This window comes from Vanessa cardui, chromosome Z, assembly GCF_905220365.1.
Source record: "Vanessa cardui chromosome Z, ilVanCard2.1, whole genome shotgun sequence".
NCBI classification, from domain to species: Eukaryota; Metazoa; Arthropoda; class Insecta; order Lepidoptera; family Nymphalidae; genus Vanessa; species Vanessa cardui.
This window is the reverse complement of record NC_061154.1, coordinates 4,784,699-4,811,382: the sequence shown is the minus strand read 5'-3', so window position 1 is coordinate 4,811,382 and position 26,684 is coordinate 4,784,699. Positions and strand designations below refer to the sequence as shown.

The window sequence follows — 26,684 nt, the reverse complement described above, 5'->3', positions numbered from 1 at the left end:
ATGTAACAAATTGATATGTATTATTAATTTTATTCAAAATCAAAATAAACTTTATTCAAGTAGGCTTTTATAAGCACTTTTCAACCGGCAAGAAACTCAGTAGTTACTCTTTTTTAACATTTAAAAAATACAACGTCATATTAATTAAATACAATTATTTAAATTAATGTATCCTGCTTGGAAGTCAACAGGTATTAACTCCACGCTTTTAAATTAAATTTTAATTTTTTTTATTAAATGTATTTCCAAAAAAGGTCCTTTTTGCTAATCATTTATCATCATGACATTCCACCATACGCTCCACTTCTACAATATACAATACAGGCTAAATATGTTATTGATTTTACAGCGATGCCTGTGTCTTACATGTCGCCGGAAAATATTGCATTTTAATTTAACATTTATGTCCTCTAGTTTTAACTTTGTGACATTTCACGTAATAAAATTTCACTCTTTGTAATCAAATATTTCAAAAGCGCTTATCCGCTACAGAATTCTCTCTTGAATAAATCATTTCTGTATTCAAATAATTGGACATAACTTTTCAATTTTACGTCGATATTATTGCCAATAATTATTTTAACAATTGTTCCAATAATAAGTGTACTATCTGTTAAAGGATGATGGTAATAAGCCTCGAAAAGACTTAATTCTATGAGGATGAGGCATGATCGCGAATAAAAAAAAGAGAATACAAAATTATTTTCTCATATTTGATTTCTACATGCTCACCATTATTCAAGACGCCCTGAAAAATAGTCGAGTGAGCCAGTGAGGCAAAGGATAGGTATCCTTTGCCTCACTGGCTCACTTGGTAAAGTTATCCTGACTGATTTTAGTCACTGTGGCTAATGTCTAAGGAGATCTGACAAGCCAATAGTGCACAAGTGAATGCGCAAAAACGCGTGGAATCTTCATTCAATTACTCTCATAATACATGAGTTAAGGCAATTTCGACACGACGGGTAAAATTCAAGGCGTAGGACTAAAGGCTTTACGTACATTCCGAGGCTTAAGGGAGATACTGAGAGTTTTTCAACAGAAAACCCCAATAACTTATCATCGGCCTCATAGGGTTTCAATCCAGAACTTTAAAATCTGTGACATTTTATCAAGCCACTATATAGTATAGGGAATAGGAACGATTTTGGTTGGACATCTATCTGGTGTAAGAAATAAAAAAAAGCTAAAACAAAACGGCAGGCACGTTGTTCATAGATTTTGAGCATTTTGTTCATAATTTATACAGCAGACATCAGCCTGACATCATCAGGAGAAAGAGATCTTCAAAACCGATCGTATCGATTGCTTATATATCGCACACTAATTATTTTCGTGCTATAACGACACCCTTAATATTAGTGCCATGTTGCTCTCACTTAACAAGGTAATAAGAAATTCTAATTTCAACCACAAAGGACATGTCGTCTTAGTTCCAACAATGCCTTACCTACGCTTTACACGTTCGTTATATAAATTGAGATTTAAAAAATATAATGATAAATGTATATCACAATATTACATAAGCAAACTATTGCGTTGTATACAATTCAATCGGCTCCGCTACTATATAAGAGCCCTTCGAGGATATCGGGGCATTTGCAGCTAGCATTCGGTGCAAGCTGCATCACTCCGCTATCAGTAGCCCAGCCAATAGGACGCCGCCCGCCCTAGCTGGAGCCGCGCGCGAATAACTTTAACTAACTATCATTCTCTTTCAATCTTTGCGTGAATATATAAATAATTACTAAATCATAGAAAAATATATATATCTAAAATTTTATTTACTTAAATTTAACAACGTGCCACTTAATAATTTTGCTGTGTTGAAGCTGCTTTGTCAACTTTTGAGTAAGCAACGCGAATTGTCGTAACAAAAATGAACATTTCATATTTTATTATATTTTAATGTATATTTTTTTTTTCGTCAAAGCTAAGATGGTTAGAGCACGAAATTAATTTTCACGACAATTGCGGGTTCATATTCAGGCACCGCTGTAATATAATTTGGTTAATTTGTATTTAGAAATCATCTCGTGCTCGACACTGAAGGAAAGCCTCGTAAGGAGAGCTGCATGTGATCGATAATAATAGCCACATGTACATCCATCAAACCACAGACATCATCGTAGCATTTTGAACCTTAAGGCTTAACCCAGAGATGCTTAAAGCCGGCGAAACAGCAAAGCGAAATATTTTTAATTAATTTGTTAATTGGGGTCTTCATTTGTTGCTAAGTCGGAATTGTATTCACCTTTAAAATATTATTTAGTTAAAAATATTTCTTTAATAAATACAACATGCGAGGTGGGATTTTAAAATATTTTACATACGATAATATTATTTTAATCGCTTACTATATGCCAACGATCAATAAAACAAAATATTTTTAATAAATATGAATAATATAAAAGATATAAATGCAAAATTTAGAACTAAAAATGCGATGCGAATGCTTATTGTATTTTTAAATAGATTTAAAAACAAAACAAGCACTGATGAATAGCGTAATTATTTATTGGCTGACTTCTTGTCTTTTCAAGTCGTCATCTACCAGCTAGCTCAAAAAATTGTAGTTCCCGACGTCTTGGATTCGAATCCCAATTTCAGTAAAACTTTACTGACTTCTCTCATGATCCGATGGGAAGCAAAACCCGACATAACAGGAAGAAGTTTGGGTACACCAACGCTATTTAGGAATATCTGATACCAAACTTACGACCTTTATGGAGATTTATTATCTTATTATTGATTTTGAATTCAATCCATTGAGATCGGCAGCTTCACCAAATAGCTGCTAAGCCAATACGTCGAATATTTACTTTGAATGAAAGCGGAATTACATTTCTCGTAAATAATAAATAATTATATAAATATATATAAATAAATTTTTATTTGTATATCACAAACAATCCTAAAAAAATATTATTACATTATGAATTAAAATATAGTATATTTACAAAGTATTCTTTTTTTTTAAGTTAATTCTAACATTTTTATTGAAAGAACCTTAATTCGCGGACTCGAAGAAAAATTACGAAAGAGAACAAAAGTAATACCTACAAATATATATATATATATATATATATATATATATATATATATATACTGTAAGACCAGTAAGGTAGTAAGCAAGAAAGCTATTAATTATGTAAAACGAAATTCGAAACTCTCCTAGGACGACCGTGTAATCTCAGTGTGATATGCGATGTTGACTACAATAATTATAACATTAATAGGATACACGTAACAAAATGGCGTATCACCATAAGCCGGTTGGCAACAATTAACAAGAAAGATACTAAGTTCATTCTATTGTGCAGCTATACAGAAGCTATTTTACTTTAAAAAAATCTTAGAACTACACACAAATTAAATTTTTACCCGTACGGCGTATCTTTTGGCTGAAGAAGAGGAAATAACGCATTTGATAAATATATATATACATACATACATGTACATATATATATATATATATATATATATATATATATATATATATATATATATATATATATATATATATGTACATATATTTCTTTAATATCGAAAACGTAACAATCGCTAATAAAAAAAGAAATCTATGTAACTCAAATACAGACATTTTGCGAAAGCTGCTAAAAATTTAAATCACGTCAACGAAGCTTCCTCGCCGCCTCTTTCTTTTGCGATATGACGCTATTTGAGAAATAGCTCCGGTCGCTGCTAATCAGGCTGGGTCTGAGAAGTACCAGTATAAGTAAGATACCTCTGGGCCGTACTACTAGACCCGATTCGCTCCTACTCTTCAGACACTTATCTGCGATCCAATTCATCTCCTACTGCCCCTCATCTCGATGTCAGGGTCAACCTACATTTCGAGTGTTTTAGGCAGATAGGGCGAAAAGTGTCACCAACGACGTCAACCACTAGTCCTTATGTTAACCACGTATAGCTAACGCTAATGTCACTGACCATCTATTTCCGCGGTTTAATAAAGCACTGCCCAAGATCAGAAGCGGCACATACATTGATGGAGAAATAAAAAACCTCTATTTTAGAATTTCTGTCCTACTGGCTTCAAACCAAAACACAACAATATCAACAATATTTCGCTGTTTAGCGACAAAATAAGTGACGAAGATGAATCTACCCAGAAAGGCGTGCCTCCAATTGAATTGACATTCAACATTGAGATTTATATTTACAAGAAGACTAAAGACTGAAGACCGAAGTATACAAATCACAACAAAAAATAACTCCTGTACGAAATCTACCCTCGTAAACTGCCATAAATTTTAACAGCATTTTCAAGTTGAATCAAATTTGAATATCTGACCGATTAATTTAGACAATGAAGGTTTCATATATTTCAGAAATTAGGGACGTATATATGAACTATATATATGTATATGTTGCGGAAGCAAATTTTTTCACATCGGATGCGAATGCGGATGCGGATTTTGTTGCGTTCAGATATGCAGATGCGTATGCGCATACGGTGCTGAAACAAGACCGGAATAGTTTTTCTTTTGTTTATCAATTAGTAGCAAAAATTAACATTTGGAGCATTATCCTCAATAAAAAGCAATATTGCCAGTTTTTCTGGGTCAAATCTGTACACTTGGAAATCTGCCTGTTGGTATCGACAAAAAATTGCGGCTATTTGTTATAACAGTTTTAATTCTTCTTGGCGGACACCACCATTTTAAATAATTTTCGTCAGCAATGACCCTTTTTTATTGTGGTCAGACATTACTTAATCTCGGTGGTTACATTCAGTCACTTGTTGCAAGTAAATTTGAAATCTCCCTTACCAAATAATGCTATCTATAGACAAACGGAGCGCGATACGTAATGTTTAATTAATCATCGGTAAGCAATTGACACAGCTCGAACGATACTTCGTTCCTATTGGTCAATGAGCACGCGCTGATCACCTGTTTCAAGATATTCCTTTCACGTAGCACCTTGTGCAACATTCGCATCCTCATGCAACTTCTCATCGATACTTGCGGATGCTAAGTGGTTGCGGATGTCTAAATTGATGCGGAAGTTCCGCGTTTGCGGATGTGAATATTCGTAACATCCCTAATATGAACTACTAGCTCTTTTTATATATTAATATTATCAAACTCAAACTCTAGTTATGATTACAGCAAATTTTTTAACACTTTATTTTAATTCAAATTGGCATTAACAATAAAAAATCCCAATAGAGAGTGGTGGAATACGTAAGAGAAGTTGGACATTAGAACAACGGAGAGAATTAGATATCCATCTAAGAATCTGCAATCTGCATCTGCAAAGGAGGATACCCTAAACATAACACAGGATATGAATATACCTGCAAAGCCGTAATGGAATCCCTTTGAACTCAGCTTGAAATTTGAAGACGTAGACAAAACCCAGCCCGATAGTGAAACGAATACTCCGACTAATGTTCAAGTTCTTTAGTAAAATTAGATTAACACTAATCAGTATAACCCAGAATGGGGAATCAGGATTGATAATTTAAATATAGATTTGAAAAAAAACAAGAAAATATTGAAGGTTTTTAGTGAATCAAGGGAGAAGTAAAACTTGCTGATTATTTCGATGACATTCTTAGAGCAATTCAGCCAAGTGAAGACAGAGATTTTTGCTAGTGTCTGTTTAGTCAATTGACACGCCAATGTACCACAAAAGGAAGATGAGCATCTATACAAAATACAACGTCAGCTAATATTTTTTTTAATAATGAAATCTTTCAAGTAGTCGACATGATAGCACTGAAAATTGGTTAATTTACAATCTTTCAATTTGCGGATCCAAACATACCCCTTGGGCTAGAGATTCAAATCGTGACTCATTTTTATACTCCTATCATGAAGTTAGAAGCATTTACCTCAACATTTAGAATCATAAACACAAAGAAATCTTCTGTTGGTTCAAAAATATTAAAACTATCTACGGTACATATAAAAAAATAACATTTTTCTCTGTCTATCTGTTTGTTTGTTCCGGCTAATCTCTGAAACGGCTGGACCGATTTTGACGGGACTTTCACTGGCAGATAGCTGATATAATAAGGAGTAACTTAGACTACAATAATAATTATATTTTATTTATTTTTATTATATTTTTATTAAATCAAACGCGTACAAGGTCGCAGGCAGCTAATTAATAATAATTTCGAAACTAAAACCACTTAACACAACATCATGCAAAATGTAGATCATTCCTAACTAAATAAAACTAGAAATTATACATAACTAGATATTATATGAGATATCAGCGATTATTTGGGCTGATACATCTAAACAAAAATACACGTGTTTCGTAAAGGGACATTTTAAAATAACACCAGCATTCAAATAAATGTACCAGTTGCTGTTATAATCAACAAACAGTTAGTACTTTAAAAGCACAAAACGCTTAATATTTATTAGAATGAAATGAAACGCAAACACTTCCCTAACCTACAGTACTACCGCAGCCTCATCACAGCTGTAAATGCACTTTTGAAAAACAAATATTTTTCAAATGTTTCTATTCTACAAATTTCAATTATCTATTTCAATTATTGACCGATTCAATACAATTTCATTTCTTTGTTGACGATGTTGTTTGTAACCTTTATTGTTATGATTTTACGATTGATATTCTAACTGGCAGTATGATTTTTAAAAGCTAGCTTTGTTTTCTATGAGAGCTCGTAATGCATTAAATTTAACCATTCAACAAAGTTTGTACAAGTTTAAAGAAAAAAAAATCTCGACTTTCGTATTAGCTGTTTTTATATATATCTAACTGACTTTTAATGGCGACTTACAATAAACAATAATACCGAGTTAGTCCACAAAGTTAGCCAAAGTTTTTAATTACGAATTATAAGTCATCTATTGTTCAGCATTGAAAGAAAAAATCGTGAGAAAACTACAAATGTACGTTAAACATCTGCTAACTTGTTCTCGTAGAACGGATGTACATATGTTAAACATCTGCTAATGTGTCCACTAAGAACAGCCATTGGAGAGGAGGCCTTAGTCCAGCAATGGAACATTTACGAGCAGCCATTACTTTTACGAAATATCACAATAGCAATCTGGTTCATGGTTACAAAACGCACTTATTAATAATATAATATAAATAATTGAACAGTGTCACTACGCCGTGCAATCGTACAGAATCGAGGCAAGCAAAGAGTAGTAATTACCCGCGCCCCACACATAAGGGACTAGCTAGCGACGAGAAAATCACCTGTTGCCTTATTTTATACAAACTGTTGAATGTAATTGCTTGCTCATATTTGAAAAATAAAATACCAAGTTAAAAAAGGACTTTGATTTCGAATTCCGTGAGAAGAAATTCGAAGAAGTTTTTTAAAGTATGGAATCACTACGACGTGTCGGATATACACGTTTCAACGAATATACAATTTTCAAATTATCTTTCTTATTTTACTGCCACTGATTAAATCTATAATTGTCGTACCTAAGTATCCATTACCATCTTATAATTTTGATCAACACTTAAAGTTCACCTTGTCTTATTGGGCCACTGCGACTCAATGAAACAAAAGAATACTTTAGATAAGCTTTTTATATTATTTTAAGCAGTTATAAAACTGTCATAGATCGTATATACTATTCATATATTCTATAATTTATAAAGTTAGCTTGAAACGAATTAGTTTTGACATCCGACGAGCATATAAAAGTTATATAAATTTTGAGTACAACTCATTCAAAACAGACAAATATAAGTCATAAAAAAGAAATTAATATCGTGATGGAATTTTAGAGAAATGTATTTGGAACTTAAATTAATTATCTTTCAATTTCATTCGTTAAATCAAATACGCTTTGGATTGTCTTCTTTTGTAATAAAGAAAAATTTCTGTAGGTTCACCTATACATACAATAAAATTGGAGTGTCTGTTTGTAATATTAAAATAGCCCTTGTTTACTAAATGCAAATGTACACCATAAACCAAAATAATATTTTTTACAATTTTTGTCTGTCTGTCTGTTTGTTCCGGCTAATCTCTGGAACGGCTGGACCGATTTTGACGGAACTTTCACTGGTGATATAATTAGGAGTAACTTAGACTACAATACTTGTTTTGTAAATTCAAACCCGTACACGGTCGCGAGCACAGCTAGAGTAGATATAAATGTATACTGCCTTGTTAGTTCAGTTGCTAGTTTACAAATTATAAGGCCTTGAGCTTAAAAAAGGCTATTCTAATATTCTTATTGATCGTTTCTACTCACAGACTGACACTTTGCATTTGAAGTCATTGGTTTTATGCCTGATTTCTCTCTAGTCGTATTCCTATCGGACTATGTTGAGGAAATAAAGATCATAAGTTAAGTGTCTGTGATTGACCAAAATTCATATATTCGTAATTGATTAAACTATGTTATATTTATAACAATAGAAACAATCATATCGATGTTTAGTAAGACACAACTTAAATGTAGCATCGGCAAATTTAATAGAATGATTCCTGCCGATTTACATATCCAAAGAAATAACACCCTATCGCGCCATTAGACGCTTTAGATTCTCGCGTCAATTCAACCCGGTAAAGCAACTGCATATAAATCGACGTCTCAAATTGACGAACACAATTAGGTCATATGATATATGTTATTGCGTTTGTGTAATATCATATTTACATAAGAAATAAATATTGAAAATTGGGGATATCGTACTTAATTCTGTTCGGGATCGGTTTTACAAATTTTGATCTAACTTATTAATATACGCTTGCTATTTTTTATTATTCTTAACCCTAAATGTACTTGTTCACGCATAGGTACATATTTTCCTACACCACTTCGCATTATTGAAGGAAGCTCCTAGTGCGCGAATTGTTTTATTTTATAGTGAAATATTTGTTGTCTTAGTCAATATAAACTTAAGACTTAAGACTCACTTAAACTTTTGAATATACATATAGTGTTGTGTTGTGAGTGATGTCCAAAACTACAAATGGCGTTAACCAATACCAGCCTTGTCGATTTTGAGCATAGCTCACAGGACGAAAGTATCAATAACGTGAAAAAACGGTGCTACGAACACAATGACACTTTTAGTTCAGTCTTGGACTATAGTCCGTCAAACGATACAGGTAAGTTAAATTTTAAAATAACAGATTGACACACGTACAACGTAAGACCTACCGCTTATAAAAATAAAATTAGAAATTTACAAAGTAAAATAGGAAATCCTTGAACATGGATGACTACGGAACGGTATTTTTTTATATCATCGCCTTCAAGGATTAAATATGGAATGAAGTTAAGTTTGTAGGAAATTCATATTTTTTTTAATTTAGAATAACATTATTCAGTTTTTACTGGTAAGTTTACGATAAAAAAAAAAAAAGACAATGGAAAAAAAATTTGTAAGATTGTTATTTTTTTAAATAATAAAATTATGCTTATGTATTTTGCTTGATTTATATGGAAATCGGTAATTATTAGGCTTGTGATTGCATACTGAGATTACCAGGGTTTTTTAATGATTCAAAAATACCTGAAGGGGATGTAATTAGGGATTGAAATCTGTATGAAAATTTATAAGATACATTCAGATTATTTTAAAAACAGTAAAATGTAAAAGATAAATTTAAGTATTGAATTGAATACATAGTCATACCTACAATTATGTACGAATACACGTGTCCGTATACTCAGCGATTAATTTGCTTGCAGCGATTGGCCCACCTTGTTCTCGAATTTTCGATGGTTTTCGTTGCTGGGATGAAACGCCCGCCGGCGAAACCGCTTTTCAGCCATGCCCATCATATATCACGGACTTCGATCCAACGCAACATGTGTACAAGAAGTAAGTAGCAAATATTATTCTATCTAAATATTTATTTTCTTATCTAATTCAAAATTCACTAGGTTTTAAATAAAGCACGTTTATTTATTAATTTATATTTTCACACAACAACAACAACGATGAGAAGCAAAATTATCGAAGTATAAAGAATACCATCAGGAATTATTGAAATTCAGCATGAAAAAGAATGAATTGACAGCATTTTGTTCGAATTCATTTATACTAAATTTTCAAAACTTATGACATTTATTCAAATATAAAAAAGGTTGGCCATATTGCTTTTCACTCGCTTCATTTGTTTTTTTTTTTTTTGCATATTTACGTTAGAACACGTTTCGATTGATATATCGCCTCTAAAAATAATAATTGGAATAATTGAAGAGTACTATATTTATTTCGATATTATAAGGTATAAAGCCGCTTTTATTTATTAAAATATAAAATCGTAATCACCTCTTTCTTAAGAAATATGTGTATAATTCTAATAAAATCTAATCTGAGGGCATGTAATTGATACAGGCTGTCATGTATAAAGACAATATGTGCAACGTCTTATGGAATTGGCGCCGTCTCGGAGTTCTCTTACTCTTAAGAAAAATTACACAAAGCATTTTTAGTTTCATATAATTCTTTTGTGTTACGAAGGTCATCTTAAGTCCATCAACATTGTTTCATGAAGAAAATCTCATGAAAACAATTTTCGATTAAAAACATTACGAGATATTAATTATATAATAGATGGCCCAGTGCTTAGAACGCGTGCATCTTAAGGTAGATATCGGTAGAAAATCTTCTAAACCCTCTCCATAATGGGAGAGGAGACTTTAGCCCAGCAGTGGGAAATTTACCAGGCTGTTACTTTACTCTTTACAAGATATTTTATATTTATTTTTGATTAAAGAATTGAATACTACCAAATCTCACTAATACTGCTCCCTACCTAAACAGGACTAGTTATAAATTTGTATTTAAGATATTAAAGGCAGATATTAAACACTCAAAAAGCAACTGCACACACAATAACATTTGATGGAATAAAAATATTAATTCTGACTATAATATCAAGCCCAAATACAAGGTCGCTTCGTTAAACATTAAATTAATAAACGGAACTATTAGCGGAGTTCAATACACTAATAGCCTATAAACCCCTACGGGTCATTCCGCGTTGATATATATCATAACAATATATTTTGTAGTTTTCACCTGATTGATAGAGTCGAGATGGCCCAGTGGTTAGAACACGTGCATCTTAACCGATGATTGCGGGTTCAAACCCAGACAAGCACCGCTGTTTCATGTGCTTAATTTGTCTTTATAATTCATCTTGTGCTCAGCGGTGAAGGAAAACGTCGTAAGGAAACCTGCATGTGACAAATTTCATATAAATTCTGCCACATGTGTATTCCACCAACCTGCATTGGAATATCGTGGTGGAAAATGTTCCAAACCTTCTATTCAAAGGGAGAGGAGGCTTTTAGCCCAGCAGTGGGAATTTACAGGCTGTTGTTTGTTGTTGACGCACGAAATAAAAAAATGTGAAAGAGATATTGTTGGCTTTGTTAGGTGGATTAAGGTTTCTAAGAACAGGATTTCATTTTAATAATTAGCAAAGCTTAAAAATCGATTCGGTAACATGTTGACCGTTGCCTATAATTATGTCTGAAGGAATGAATGATGACATCACGTGTTGTCTAGCGTGTTTACAAACACTCCCTGACAAGCAACAAATGCGTGGTGCTAATGTGACCTATCATCTCTTGTCAAGGTCACGTGTCAATGTTGTTGTTATCATAATCTCTCTCCACCTTCTACCTACATAGTGTATCTATTAATTACCGATTAGCAATAGCATATGATTGAGCAATTTCTACCTAGAGCTATTGCGTAATTTTTTTATTACTACTATTCAGTACAAAATAATAGATAATAGAATAACGTGAAATGTAAGATCATATCGTCCAAAAAAAACAAATGAAAGAAGTAACTAGCTTATTAGGTATCACGAAAAGTTGGTTACAATTCCCGGAACGGATAGAGAAGGCGTAAGTCAGTATTGTCTGCTACTGCTACCATAGTGGTGGTATCATGATGTCTTTTTGTGTGTTTGCTTTAGTAAAAATAGACATTCAATCACCAATAGGAAAAATAAACTTTGATAAAATCAATGATAATCATTGTATGTGCACTAGGAGTAGGGATAAGCTTATAACGCCAAGTTTCCGACTACGCAAAGTCAATTCTTCTTGGAGCAAGGTATCCGTTTCTATAATAAAATTCCGCAGACATTTTTAACTTTGCCGTTTCGTAAATTCAAATCGTTTGTAAAAATACATAGGTAGAAAAAGCATATTATTCGATACATGATTTTATAGATGATAAAAAAGAGTGGAGTTAATATGGGTGATAGCTTAACTTAATTGTAAAATGACGATTCATAAGTGCTCGTAAAAGCCTACTTGAATAAAGTTTATTTTGATTTGATTTAAAATCTATTTGACATTTCATAAAGCATAGTTTGCAATTTCAACAAATTCACAAACTTACACACAAACATGATTGTATCATGTTCTAATGTTGTCAACAAAAAATATATTTATATAAAACATTGATCTTGTAGGTTTTATATATTATATTAAGATATTAAATAACTCTGCTTGTTTCAGATGTTCCGAAAACGGTACCTGGGACATGGATCCCAAAACAAACCAAACTTTGACGGATTATACAACCTGCATGAATATGGAACAAGACCGGGTAAGTATCATATAATAAATTTATTTATATTTATTTCTTTTAAATTAAATATTTATAGAATTGATGACAGTACTTGCAATTTAAAATGACAGAATACATTTTCCAATTCTTCCCTGGAAAAGGTTTTGACCTTTTCCCATCGAATTGCTTTAATGCGGCTATATTCGAATACGTGATGTAAGTATTCCTATCCCTAACACTATTGCAAGGATCTGACTGGTGACACCACATATACCAGCGGGAATCGAACTATTAGGCAGCTTTAACCCTTTCTTTATTTAAATTGATTAAATTTTGTAACACGTAAAATAATTTTATATCACTACATATTATAAATCAAAGTCCGCCGGTCGCGTCTGTCTCTGTATGTTCACGATAAACTCCAAAACTACTGAACAGATTTTCATTTGGTTTTCACTAATAGACAAAGTGGTTTATGAGCAAGGTTTAGGTATCCAATTTATTAAGGTTTTGTGTAAATAACGACAATTGTTAAACATGTGGAAAGAAATCATGCCTGGTGGCATGATCTTTATTGTTGAAATGAAAACGGGAGTTTGAGTTGAAAAAGTCATATCTACACCACCCGCGTGAAGCCGGAATAGGCCGCTCGTAATTTTATAATTATAAAAGTTAATTGACAGCCTATAAATTTCCCACTCTTGGGATAAGGCCTCCTCTTCCATTAAGGAGAGGGTTTGGAACATATTCTACCACGCTGTTCCAATGCGGGTTGGTGGAATTCACATTTGGCAGAATTTCTATGAAATTAGACACATCCAATCATCGGTTAAGATACACGTGTTCTAACCACTGCGCCATCTCAGCTCCTTACTAGAATTATCCTAGTTGCAGTTGACAATATTTCAAACTATATTTATTTACGGTTATTGTAAATACATCGCACTATTTATATATTGAATTTTTATATTAATTCATACGTACGTAATATCTATAAAACTAGTGATGCTATATAGATCACAAAGTTGAAATGGATTTTTTTATTTATAGAAAGCCTTTGAAACGCTTTTTGCGAATTAATATTGCATTTTCAATGTTTTCTGCAAATATTGCACTTTATTTAAAAGCTTCAACAGCTACAGATTACTTATACCCATTCACTTGGAGCCTTTGTGAAAAACCCGCCTGGGTAGAAACCACCCACTCATAACACATTCCACCGAAACTAGCATAAGTTAGTATTGTTGTGTTCAGATTTAAAGGATGACACACAAGGAACACGACGATGTAAAGATTAGTCAGCATATATGTGGTCATGTCATTAGGCGCCTATTTTTGCACACAGTGGAAACCTACCCTGTGGAAGAAACTGTTAATCAAATTGTTACTCACTCATGAAATATGATATGACTTTTTGATAAATGTAAGAAATGCAGCAAACCTTTAATGACTTGGAATCAAACGGCTATTGTGTACGAGCATATGGGCCACCTATTGTTAAGTGGTCACCATCACCCATAGACAAAGACGCTGTAAGAAATATTAACTATCCCTTACATCGTCAATGCGCCACCAACCTTGGGAACTAAGATGCTTTGTCCCTTGTGCCTGTAGTTACACTGGCTCACTCACCCTTCAAACCGGAACACAACAATACTGTTGCTTTGCGGTAGAATATCTGATGAGTGGGTGGTACCTACCCAGGCGGGCTTGCACAAGGCTCTACCACCAAGTAAAACTCACTCATTTTATTCGAAAATCACATGCAGCCTTAATAACATGATATCATCTCTCTCTGGTCGTGTTATCTTTCATTTAGACAGTGAGGCTGAGAATAGTGCCTTTTTGTCTACTAGTGTAAATTTTAAATAAATTGTGTGGTTTGTTGATGTGTTGTTTAAAATTTTCATTTTTGTTTCAGACACTAAGTATCGTTAACCAAATATACGTATACGGATATGCAATTTCTATCGTTACCTTGCTAATATCCCTGACTATCTTCACCTACTTCCGGTAAGTGTTATTCGTAACTTGATTTTTTTTATTTTTATTATAAGACTTGATAAATTTTATTTACATAAGATGATTTAATATTATTGACATACAATACTTAACTATAAACAAATAATATCTATAAAATAGACCGCGTGGAATGGTGGCAAGAATGCTAGCAGCATTTTGCCTTTGAATCGCCATTCCGATAAATTTTTAACTCCGCGAGTTTTGGATAAGTTTTGACAAGTTTATTAACATAATAATAATCATATGTAACTAATGGGTTGCCGGCGAATCTTCGGGTTTATATTTGAATATATTTTTTTAGGTATTTCAAAATCAATGATTTTTTTCTGTGGTTTTATTTTGATTTAATTTCATTATAAATTAACGAAACTGTTTTTCTCGTTAAGTTCGTTAGCAGAAACCGTAAACTACTTGTATGGCCTTGTATGGACTTGTATGACCTTGAAACCTTTACTTCGAATGAAATATACTAGAATACATTTTCTTTTGTCTAGCGCGTTGCGATGTACTAGGATTCGCATGCACGTGCATCTATTCGGCGCCTTCCTCGTAAACAATCTATCCTGGATTATTTGGTTTAAAACGGTCGTTAATAATGCTGAAGTAATGCGAGAAAATGGGGTAAGTATTTGATATTAACAATCGCAATATTTAAATTTCGAATTCAAGCAGTTTTGTAAACATGTACTTGGAAGTCCTTTTATGCGACTTCCTCTCAATTATATTGCGATAAAACTTCCCATTCAATTGTTTTACAAGAATATAAAAAAAACAGTATTTGCGATAAATCGACAATGTGTTAGGAGTTGTAATTACCGATTAAAATTTTTGACAAAATATACATTTAAAACTGTGAAATATTAAATTATACTGTATTATACATAAAGATATTTTTATTTTTAATTATTTGTTACAGATTTGGTGCCAAGGCTTACACATTCTGACTCACTACTTTTTGGTAACAAGCTATAGCTGGATGATATGTGAAGGTTTTTTACTTCACATGGCACTGGTTATAGTGAGCATTCTAGATTGTTACTTATATTTAAAATCGATTACCGATTCGCTAATTAAAAAAAACGTAGTATGTATTTGTTTATTGACTTTAAAGTCAAAGAACTTTGTTCATTTGGACTTTAATTTATGTTTGAAATGAGCACTTGCTCAAATCAAATTATATAAAATATATAATTCATACTTCATATACTTTAAATAAACACATAAATTTAGACTTCATTAAAATATACTTTTACAAGCACTTTTGTATCATCAAACTCATATTGATTGTTTTCAAATATTTATTTACATTTTACGTATTATTATGAGTTGAAATTTAAAATTTTAACTCACCGTATCATAGCTATGTAAGAACTGGCAAGAAATTCCTGAGTTACTTTTATTCAACGGGTAAATTAATTGTGTTATTGAATAAAATCAAATAATTGTATATACCTGCTGCTTGAACATCAATTGATACTAAATCATTGACATTAACAAGAAATTAGAGATCCATTTTCATATGTATTGCTTAAACGAATACTATTAAGATCGATTGCTCAATCAAAGAGTTTAAACCGAATTTCGTTATGCAATTTGGCATTGCTGAAATACATACTACGGACATTGCAGGAGTCACTTACAAAGGTTTTTTTAACTCAACAATTGCGTATGTTTTTGTGAAGCATTACGAGACAAAGTTACGGGAGGAAAACGAAACTAAATAATTACATATACCTACTCGACTGTACGAAAAAAGGTCATCTTTATAAATTTTGAAATTATCATTTTTATGAGTCTAAAAAAACCTTTTAAGGATACTCTAGATATTTCAATAAAGAACTGGTACCAAACATTACGAAAACTTGTTTCAACTTTTTTAAAGTTCACCTTTGTAAGTGCGACATTATAATTGTTAAAACTAAAATAAAATAAGTATAAGAAGCACATAAAATGTCAAAAGAAATCGGTAATTAATTAAATCTTACATATTCTTAATTTAGCAATATTATTATTAATGGCCACATTATTAATTTATGTTCTTAATTTAATTACAATTTTATGATAACTATTATTTTTAATGCACAGGTTTTCCTAGATGACCATTTGATGATGAAATATTTGGTAGCAGTTGGATGGGTAACGCCTATATTTATCGTAGGACTCTATGCTATTGTACGATACTTCATATCTGGTCCCACTGACAGGTCAGTAAAAACTTACAGATTTTTTTTTATTTACAAAAAAAACAACGGATTAAAACCTTTTTCATTCATTATTATCGTGAACTTACAATTAAGTCTATACCTGATATAAAAAGGACATGATCAATTGTGTAATTATATTTAATAATTGTATTTATAATTCTAAAACAAATATGTGCAAATGACAACTATCACCTTACATAACATATTTTTAAAATATAGACATTGACTCAAATATATCGACATGTATCACTTGATTTTAATCGACACTAATGTCGTTAATCGATAATCGATAATATGATCTAACGATTATATCGATTAATTTTTTACTGCAAAATAATAAAAACTAAGTATAGAATTTAGAATGTAATTTAATGAAATACAATATCTACAATCAATCTCTACTTTTGCAATTACTTTTAATTCTATATTGTGTGACATAACTATTCGTGACCAAGGATTCGATGACAGCGTAATTCAATATTATTAGTTCACTTTTCATTTTCTTTCAGTCAGTTTTGCACATTTTTGGATCATGTTCTTTAAGAATGCATAAACATAAAAATGGCACGAAATTTATTACGATGATGACACTTATTATATGTTATATATTAACAATGTATTTTTTTAAATTGTTTCATCGAGATCCAATAGAACTACATGCAAGCAAATCAGTCATTATAATAAGTATCGTATCATTGCACTCATGATTACAAATAGCCAACTCATGAAGTAGTGTTATTGCTCCAACGCGAGCAAGACTCACCTTATACGTTATAGTCCACTTATTATAGATATTTGGAAATGCAAATGAACCGTGAAGGCTATTTTTTGGACATATTGTCTACGCAATATCTATATCAGGAATATCGCAATAACCATCAAAGTTAGTTTAAAAATGTAAGGACATAAAGTATAGACGGTAATTAAAGCAACCCCATCGCTTCTTGCACTTATTATCTTACCACGTGTAAGTTTTGTATTAACTCATAAATAAAACTAAGTTTATAAGGTTTTCTTAAATAATTTTATAAGAATTAAAAATAATGTTTTAATCGCAGCTAAAAAATATTTGAGTAACAATTTTCCCGCCATGACGAGTAGGTACATATCAATATTTAAGTCACTAGATTAAAAATAAAATATTATAAATGTTTAAAAGACAGACTGACATGTATTCGTCTGTAAAATACAGATAATAAAAATATATTTAATATTAAGTAAATTCAAATAGGAGTCTTACATACAACAGACAACCGAGTTATTGCAAAAAATCGACATTCAACTCTTTTTTCAAGATGGCGGCGAACGCGCATAGGACATCGATCAATATCTCCAAAAAATCAGTCCTCTTGGTTCATTTACATTTCTTTATTAGGACGTTGGAAATCGTGATAGAATTTAATTAGATAATAAGCGAATTTTTTAAATACATTAGGCACAATTAAAGTTTTAGACATAATATAAGCACACAATCTTCGCCTAAGATTCACAGGTTCAATGGATGGACTTCATATGTAAACATACCATCATGATCCTTGAAATCTTCGTAAGTGGTTACAGGTCTCGTGGGCGTCATCAGGATTCATTGCGAGTACAGTTATAAGTGTTAACTGTTTCGTACTGTAAGTAAAATATCTGATAAGCGATAGACATATACTTGATGGAGGACATACCATAAACAGGAAAAAACTGCATCCATGCAACATTTATAATTACTTCTTGTACAAATCCCTACCCTTATTTAACAAATGTTTATTTATCATAAGTATTATTTTAAAATGTAACATTATTGTCAGTCAATCCCAATGTAGAATTGTCATATTGTATTATATAGAAGCTTTAGTATATTTTATAAAACTTTGTCATTCAAATTTCCACATGAACTTAGCAATGAGACATAATAGAATGACTACTTACGACACAATGTGTAAAATTACGCAAATTTAAATTTATTGTAAATTAAAGTAAGAATAAAATTAAGAAATGTACCGAAGTACTAATAAGTAGTATAAGTACTAAAATGTATGTCTGTACGTCTTTGCAATTTTTCAAATTCTTAAATATATGTTTTAGAAGTGATGATTACGAATTTAAGTTATGTGGATGACTAGTGATCTCCCACACTATATCACCCCTCCAGAATCACCACATTACTTTAATGTTAGAAATTACAAACAAATATACATAATCAAATAATCATAAGTACTTCCGCGAGTATGTAATTGAAACACTAACATATATTTCCATCAACAGGTGCTGGATAGACCACAGTGATGCTTTATGGGTATTAATAGTACCTATTTTATTATCCCTAACAGTTTCATTTGGTAAGTACCTTTGAATATTCTAAAAAATGTATCAGTACAGAGTATAAAACAATGTCACTACACTAATTGATGAAATTTGTTGAAAATGACTTGACTCCTTTAGTCGACTGTTGTGAAACCCTCAGGTTGAAATGGATTTATATTTGAGGTAATGCTTAAAACTACAGTACACATATTACAATTTATTGGTGTGCATAAAAAATGAATAAAAAAGCAAGATATAAGTGTGTACGAACAAAAACATTCTCTTTTTAAATATAACGCAAGATCGTGGCGAAAAACATCGTCAGGAACGTGCACGTGTCGGATTATAGATCAATCCGTATTAAAGATAAGCTTCTCCTCGATGGGAGAGTAGGCCTTGACTTGTATAATACGAAACAACTTAGATGTCGCATCGGCAAAATTCGTAAAACCGATCACATCCGAATTGAGTACGCTATCCCAAATTATCAATATTTATATCTCATGCGAATATGATCTTTGCACAAACGTAATAACATGTAATATCATATGACCTAATATATTCGTCAATTTGACGCGTTGATTTACATGCACTTGCTTTCTCTGACGCGTGAATCTATAGCGACGAATAGCGTCGAGTGCAGGATAGGGAGCTATTTCTATAGGTTGTGTAAATCGGCAATAATCGGTTTTATTTTCATACCATTGCATTTTCCTATTCCTGCATTTATTTTAAAGTGAGACATGACAGTTCAATCTACGTTGTAGCAAGAGGACTGCCTTCTCTAGGCGTAAAATTCAACTGAATATCTTGGCCTGAAATAATTTCAACCCCTATATAATAATTGAATAATTCAATAAATATACAACAAAAGAAAAAAAATAATGCTCGCAAAATATAATTAATTGTCTCTTTGATTCCGATTGACCAATACGAAATATTCAATATTTTCATCGAACCAAAATATGGTAAAATAATTAAAAAACTTTTTACATAATATTTAAATACCTTTGACAACTACACGTGTCGCAAATATTAAATAACGGTAGGTATTGATTTATTAAATAACGTGACTTTTAATTAATATAAATTCGTTCTCTTTTTGAAATATAAACACGTGACAGTTTTCAATAACAAATAATATAAAGGCTTTTTAACGTGACAAGCGAAATAGGCACTTATTACAATTGAATAAGGTAGTTAGTAAATATTCCGATTGGCAAGACCAATTATGGTAGACAATTTATTCTAATAAAAATTAGCCTATTAAAAGAATAATCCTCTGCGATCACTTATAAACCATTCGGTTAGTAGTAGTAAGTAATAAACACATGATCAGATAACTAGTCCATGGAGTAACCCATATTTAGTCTCACTAACCCCATTTTTTTTATTTGTTCTCAAAACTGAATAATTGTTTAATCTAAGTCAGTGTAAATGCTCTAAATTATAGCAAATATAACTAACATGATCAATACCACTCATAGAAAACAGCACTGTAAGAATTATTAAGCATACCATAATATACATAGCGGAAACCAGAACTCTAATCCTAAGTATTTTTCTTGATCGGAAAAATATGATTGGGAACTTATGAATGAGATTTCCGAAAATGTAAACGAAGAAAGATAGCCCTGTAGCGGACATATACCTAACTATCTGAGTATAGATATTAGATACGCGTCTTTCATCTCGAGTAACACACACACTCATCCTCCTCCTGCCCTAATCCTAATTTTATTTAGGGTCGGCGCAGCATGTCTTTTCTTGCCATGCCTCTCTGTCAAACGTCATCTCACAAGTAACATTATTTCTAACCATATCTTCTTTCACACAATCCATACATCGTTTCATTGGTCGTCCTCCATCTCTATATCCACATCCATGCTCAAGACCTTCCTTATAACATGGTCCTCATTCCACCTCATAATATGTGCATACCATGACAGCGAGTTTCCACAAATCAGCTCGAGATATTTAAAAATATCTATTTAATGTAATTGGTAAAACGACTTACTTGATACTACAAGCATAATATTATATTTTTCTTTATTTGCCTTTAGGTATCCTCATAAATGTCGTCCGCGTCGTCGTCACCAAACTGCGACCGACACCGAATCAAAGCATTTACACGGCCACAAAGAGGGCGATACGCACTGCCTTGGTTCTGGTAATATTTTGAATACATATCCATATTTTTTTTTTGTCTTAGGTTATATCTGTGGTATTTTACTGTATAGTTTCAACTTTAAGAGCAACTCAGATGAGCTTAGATGAGCAACATGCGTCTAATTTTCAAGATATTATTTTGTCCTAATCGCTGATGGTAAAAATGGAAAGGATGTATTTTGTTCTTTTTTGGTTTTTTTTTAAAGGTATAATTGTTCAAACGGATGTCGCTCTTTAAAATTCATAATAATTTTTGAAGTTTATTAATATTAGTTAGTAATGTTAGTATTACTTATAACACTATACTATCCCTTCTAATATTAAGGCTGATCTTTACTAATCTTAGTAGATGAGAGGCTATTTCTTCAATTGAAATTTAGTTTACCTTCAAATTAATTTATACTAACATAAGCTAACAAAGGAAAACATCTAGAGTCTAGTTCCGAGTAGACATTTTCGTCATATTTTTTGGTTTCTAATAATTTTATATTTTTCCAGGGTCCTTTATTCGGTATACATTTTATAGTGTTACCGATTCGGCCACCATCTGAAACAAAAGGCGAACAATTCTTCAACATCTTATGGGCTCTGCTCACCAGTCTCCAGGTAACGTTAAACTGTAAAAACTTATATTCATTGACATACGATGCAGGAAAAGCTGGATGATATTATTTTTTTTAAAAAAAGCTAATGCAATTATATTTGGATTTCATAAGGCTTCAATATATTTTATAGCCTAATACTATAGGTAACTCGAGACACTTCGTACAAAATTTATTAAAAAAAAAAAAACATTTCAAATATTTAACTGTCTGAATGAATGCCTTTCTTTATACAGGGTGTTTGCCTGTCCATATTATACTGCTTTACTAATAGTGAAGTCATCGCAACCATAAAGCTGTACTACGCCCGCGTAATGAGCAAAAACGAGGATATTCCGATGACCGGTATTTTTTTTTTCATAACATACTGACTTAGACTTTTAGATAAATAATAGTTCTCATTAATATTCTTTATTAATAATATATAGTTATAGTACTAGAGCATCATTAATCATGCTATAACAAAACAGCCGATTTTACTTAGAGCTAGTGTAGGTTGCAAAGTTATCAGCTGATATTTTCATCGACTGGCACTACAAATAAATGCATTGGTACAAACATTTGTTACAAATTGGTACAAACATTGTATAACAAATGAAAATATCACTTAAGGATTGTTTTATTATAATATATCTTCTGGGTGTTCCTTGTCGAAGACAGTTGCGTTTATTGATCTGACGTCATCGTTTCAATTATTATTATTCATAAGTCAATTATCGAGGATAATTTGCATAAATATTATAAAAAATGCTTTTCGATCTACTAAAATATCAGCTGATAAATAAAATGCATTGTATGCCATTTTTATTGCATTCGTAACAGTCATGTGAATTATAAATCTGCTATAATATAAATAACAATTATTTGAGTGAAAGCTTTGCATTTAAAAGATATATAATTTTATGCTTTAAAAACATACGTTAAATATTTCTATTACTCTCGTATAGCATAGCAACGAAGGATTCCAGTAAGGTAAGTTATAGTTATTAATTAAATATTTTATATTTAGAATTTAGTATTGATAGAGACTTGTTACATTAAATAGATGCTCCTGGATTAATAAGGTATAGTACGACACAAATTAGATGTAGCATCGGAAAATACAATGGAATGAAAATAAAACCGATTACTGCCGATTTACACAAGCAATAGAAATAGCTCCCTATCGCGCCATTCGACGCTATTCGTCGCTATAGATTCATGCGTCAGAGAAAGCAAGTGCATGTAAATCGACGCGTCAAATTGACGAATATATTAGATCATATGATATTACAAGTTATTAAATTTGTGTAAAGATCATATTCGCATGAGGAATAAATATTGATAATTTGGGATAGCATACTCAATTCGGATGTGATCGGTTTTACGAATTTTGCCTATGCGACATCTAAGTTGTGTCGTACTATACTGTAAGTGACGCAGCGGAAATGGCGTCAGGAACGCAGAACTAGACCATGCTTGTAAACGCTGTTTATTTAGTGTTACCTTAGATTAAAGATTAAACAAGTAGTACGTTCCCCAGTGGCGAATTTCCAAATCTGCCGCTAGTAGGCTAGTAGGCTATTAAATTTTTGCAACCCCAACTTTTTTCTTGCAACATTTATGATTTATGTTCTATCGTCCTCATTACATCAGTTTTTTCACGTTATTAGTGTGAATATAAAGTAGGTGATATTTCTGTCAGTTACAAGATTATTTTTCCAACCCGCTATGTAATGACGAGTGTACGGATGACGGACGTAATGTGTATACATATAATTCTAAGATTTTTTTAATTTCTGTAAGACAATAACAAATTTGGGCTAAATTTGCCGGCCCTCTAAATCTGCCTCCCTAGGGGTAGCCTATTGGTAAATCCGCCACTGATGTTCCCGTTTCCCATTTGTCTTTTGTTTTATAATCCGAGAGTGTAATATATATCTCTCTTTTTATCATCCATATTTTTATATTCAAATGAAGAAGACACGTTATTGTTTAATTAATCGCCCTTTAAACGTTTTTATATTAAATCTTTAAGAAAGTCTCGTCCACGCGTTTCAAATAAATTATTTGGCAGAATAAAATTATAATAAATTATTAATATATCTACGTAGAGTGTCGCTCGACAAAATTACTAAAAAATCTTACGAAATCTTTCAATACATCAGCAATTATCTTAGTGTGCGTGACGTTTACGCTTATCACTTGTCAAACATATTTACGTATACTGTAATCATGTTTGGCTACTAGTTTTTTGATATTTTCTCAAATTTAACATCTATATAGACTTATAAATCAACAATACCATTTTTCTTTAGTATATATAATACATATATTATTTGTAAAGTAAAGTAACAGACCGTAAATTTCCCACTGCTGGGTTGTGGCCACCTCTCCTCTCCTCGACCTGTTCCAATGCGGGTTGGTGGAATGCACATTTGGTAGAATTTCTAGAAAGGAAATTTCTAGAAATTAGACACATGCAGGTTTCCTCACGATGTTTTCCTTTACCGCCGAGGACGAGATGAATTAAAAAAAAAATAAGCACATATATATAGTGGTGCTTGCCTGGGTTTGAACCCGATATCATCGGTTAAGATGCACGCGTTCTAAGCACTGGGCCATCTCAGCTCTTATATTATTTGGCTATCTCTGTATTTCAATACATATAAATAGTTACACAGTCACGCACACTAAGTTTAAACTGTAATTGTATACATTTATTACCTTAATATTGCTAAGATTGATTGCTTCATATCAAAAATGCGGAACGGATTAATATGACTATTATTTTTATTTAAATAAATTCTAATTAACTGATTACACGTTAATCGATAATTTTTAAAAGATAATAAATTAAGACAATGGATGTAATAGACTTTTTTAGAATTTAAATATAATTTTTTCCTTAATATATTTCCTTTAACGAATGAAATCTTTACGATTTATTAATTTAAACACTTCACATTCATTGGAATTGAAACGCATTCCTATCTTATCTGTCGAGTGTTTCCATGTCTTTAAATTCATTATAAATGTAATATTGAAAACATTAATATAATAACCTAACATTTTAATTTGCAATAATACTAAAAACTTCTCCAAATCATGAATGGTCTTCGCCCCAATGAAAATAGTATATATAATTAGTATAACTGTACTAGTGTTTTAAAATATATCGTATATATTATTATTATATTTACCTCTGAAGGGTAAATAAATACAAATAAAAATGCCTTTTATTTTTCAAGAATTCAATTATACATTATAGATATGTATCTACATATATTCAACAATTAAATAAAATGAAACAAATAAATCTTTACATTATTAAATTATATTATTTTTATATTAAGTTAAATACGTTTTATTTATTATATTAATGCAATGAATTTAAAAAAAATGATAATAAATAAAATTATTATGATATTGCTAGTTTATTAACATATATCATATGTACAACAAAAAATGATTATATTTCCCTCTAAAGGTCAAAAATAGTGATTCGTAATAATAAGTAGGTACAGTCAGAGTAAGAAAACCTTCGTCAGTTTTCAAATTCATTCAAAATCATTCATTTCAAAGCACTAAACCGACAACTGCATATAAAATTAAACTTACATAGTGTAATAACTTGGTTCAAAATAATAAAAAAAGTGTAATAGCTTTGGACTGCGTCTAGTCTTATATCAACATGAAACCTTTTCAATGGCGTAATTAGTCGAATTAGATATGATATCTTCTAATAAATTGTCAAAAAATGTCTGTCAGTGTCATATATTCTCGATCGGTAAAGCAGATTATCGCTTATACTGAGCACACGAAAATATATGTTAAGGAGACGAATGTTTTCTTACTTCGACTGTACATGCAAATATTATTACGGGTGCTACGCTGTTTAACGGGTTAATGTAACTTGAGTATTTTCCAGGAGGAACAGGAGACCAGGACTTGAATACTTCTAAAGGGAACTCTGATCCATCCTTATATGGAATTAAAAGGAAATGGACACAACATATTGTGCTTCACCTTAGGAACACTTGTGTGAACTTTACCTAATTTTAATTAAAAAGTGATATTATTCCATGTGTCTCTAATAATAAACCTGCAAGAGTAAACTCGAGACGTCGCTCGGATGATGTATGAGCATCGTTTATAACAGGACTGACGCTTCAATGGTGAGAGCCCGGGGGAAGGGTGCATAGCAATCAAGTCTCAAGTTAATTTGTATGATCATACTCCTACAAATTTATAACTTATGTAATTGTTATGAGTCATGTACATCAGTGAATATGTTTCATAATATTTCATATTATTTCACCAGTACAATATGACTTAAATCCTTTAAAGATATTTCTAAAATTATCAATTTTTCTTTACTTTATTGTCCATGTTTTATACACAAAAACCTTTCTCATGAATCACTCTATCTTTTAAAAAAATTGCATCAAAAATATAAAGGTCATAAACTGTTGTCTATGACGCATTTTCATGTGTTGTGTATAAATAATTAAGGTCATAAACTGTTGTCTATGAGGCATTTTCATGTGTTGTATATAAATAGTTAAGGTCATAAACTGTGTCTATGAGGCATTTTCATGTGTTGTATATAAAAAATTAATATCATAAACTGTTGTCTATGAGGCATTTTCATGTGTTGTATATAAAAAAATAATATCATAAACTGTTGTCTATGAGGCATTTTCATGTGTTGTATATAAAAAATTAAGATCATAAACTTTTGTCTGTGAGGCATTTTCATGTGTTGTGTACAAATAATTAAGATCAAAAACTGTTGTCTATGAGGCATTTTCATGTGCTGTGTAAAAATAAGAAAGTTTATAAATTTGGTCTTTGAGACAAATAATAATAATTCATT

At 31.5% G+C, this 26,684-nt stretch overlaps 1 protein-coding gene across 2 annotated transcripts; it reads left to right on the top strand.

The window, feature by feature from the left end:
* The first annotated feature begins 1,625 nt into the window (after positions 1 to 1,625).
* LOC124543413 (calcitonin receptor) lies at positions 1,626 to 26,252 on the top strand. 2 transcript variants are annotated; one of them, XM_047121629.1, is made up of 13 exons: positions 1,626 to 1,851; positions 8,786 to 9,100; positions 9,687 to 9,819; positions 12,486 to 12,576; positions 14,459 to 14,550; positions 15,054 to 15,180; positions 15,476 to 15,577; positions 16,645 to 16,763; positions 19,017 to 19,090; positions 21,119 to 21,225; positions 21,723 to 21,830; positions 22,063 to 22,171; positions 25,737 to 26,252. In XM_047121629.1, the coding sequence occupies exons 2-13, from the start codon at positions 8,962 to 8,964 to the stop codon at positions 25,862 to 25,864; spliced, it is 1,329 nt and encodes a 442-aa protein (XP_046977585.1). In that variant the 5' UTR covers positions 1,626 to 1,851; positions 8,786 to 8,961; the 3' UTR covers positions 25,865 to 26,252. The 2 variants fall into 2 exon arrangements, with proteins under 2 accessions (XP_046977585.1, XP_046977586.1); XM_047121630.1 differs by lacking the exon at positions 1,626 to 1,851 and adding an exon at positions 22,774 to 22,798 and having other exon boundaries at positions 8,686 to 9,100.
* The last annotated feature ends 432 nt before the right edge of the window (positions 26,253 to 26,684 follow it).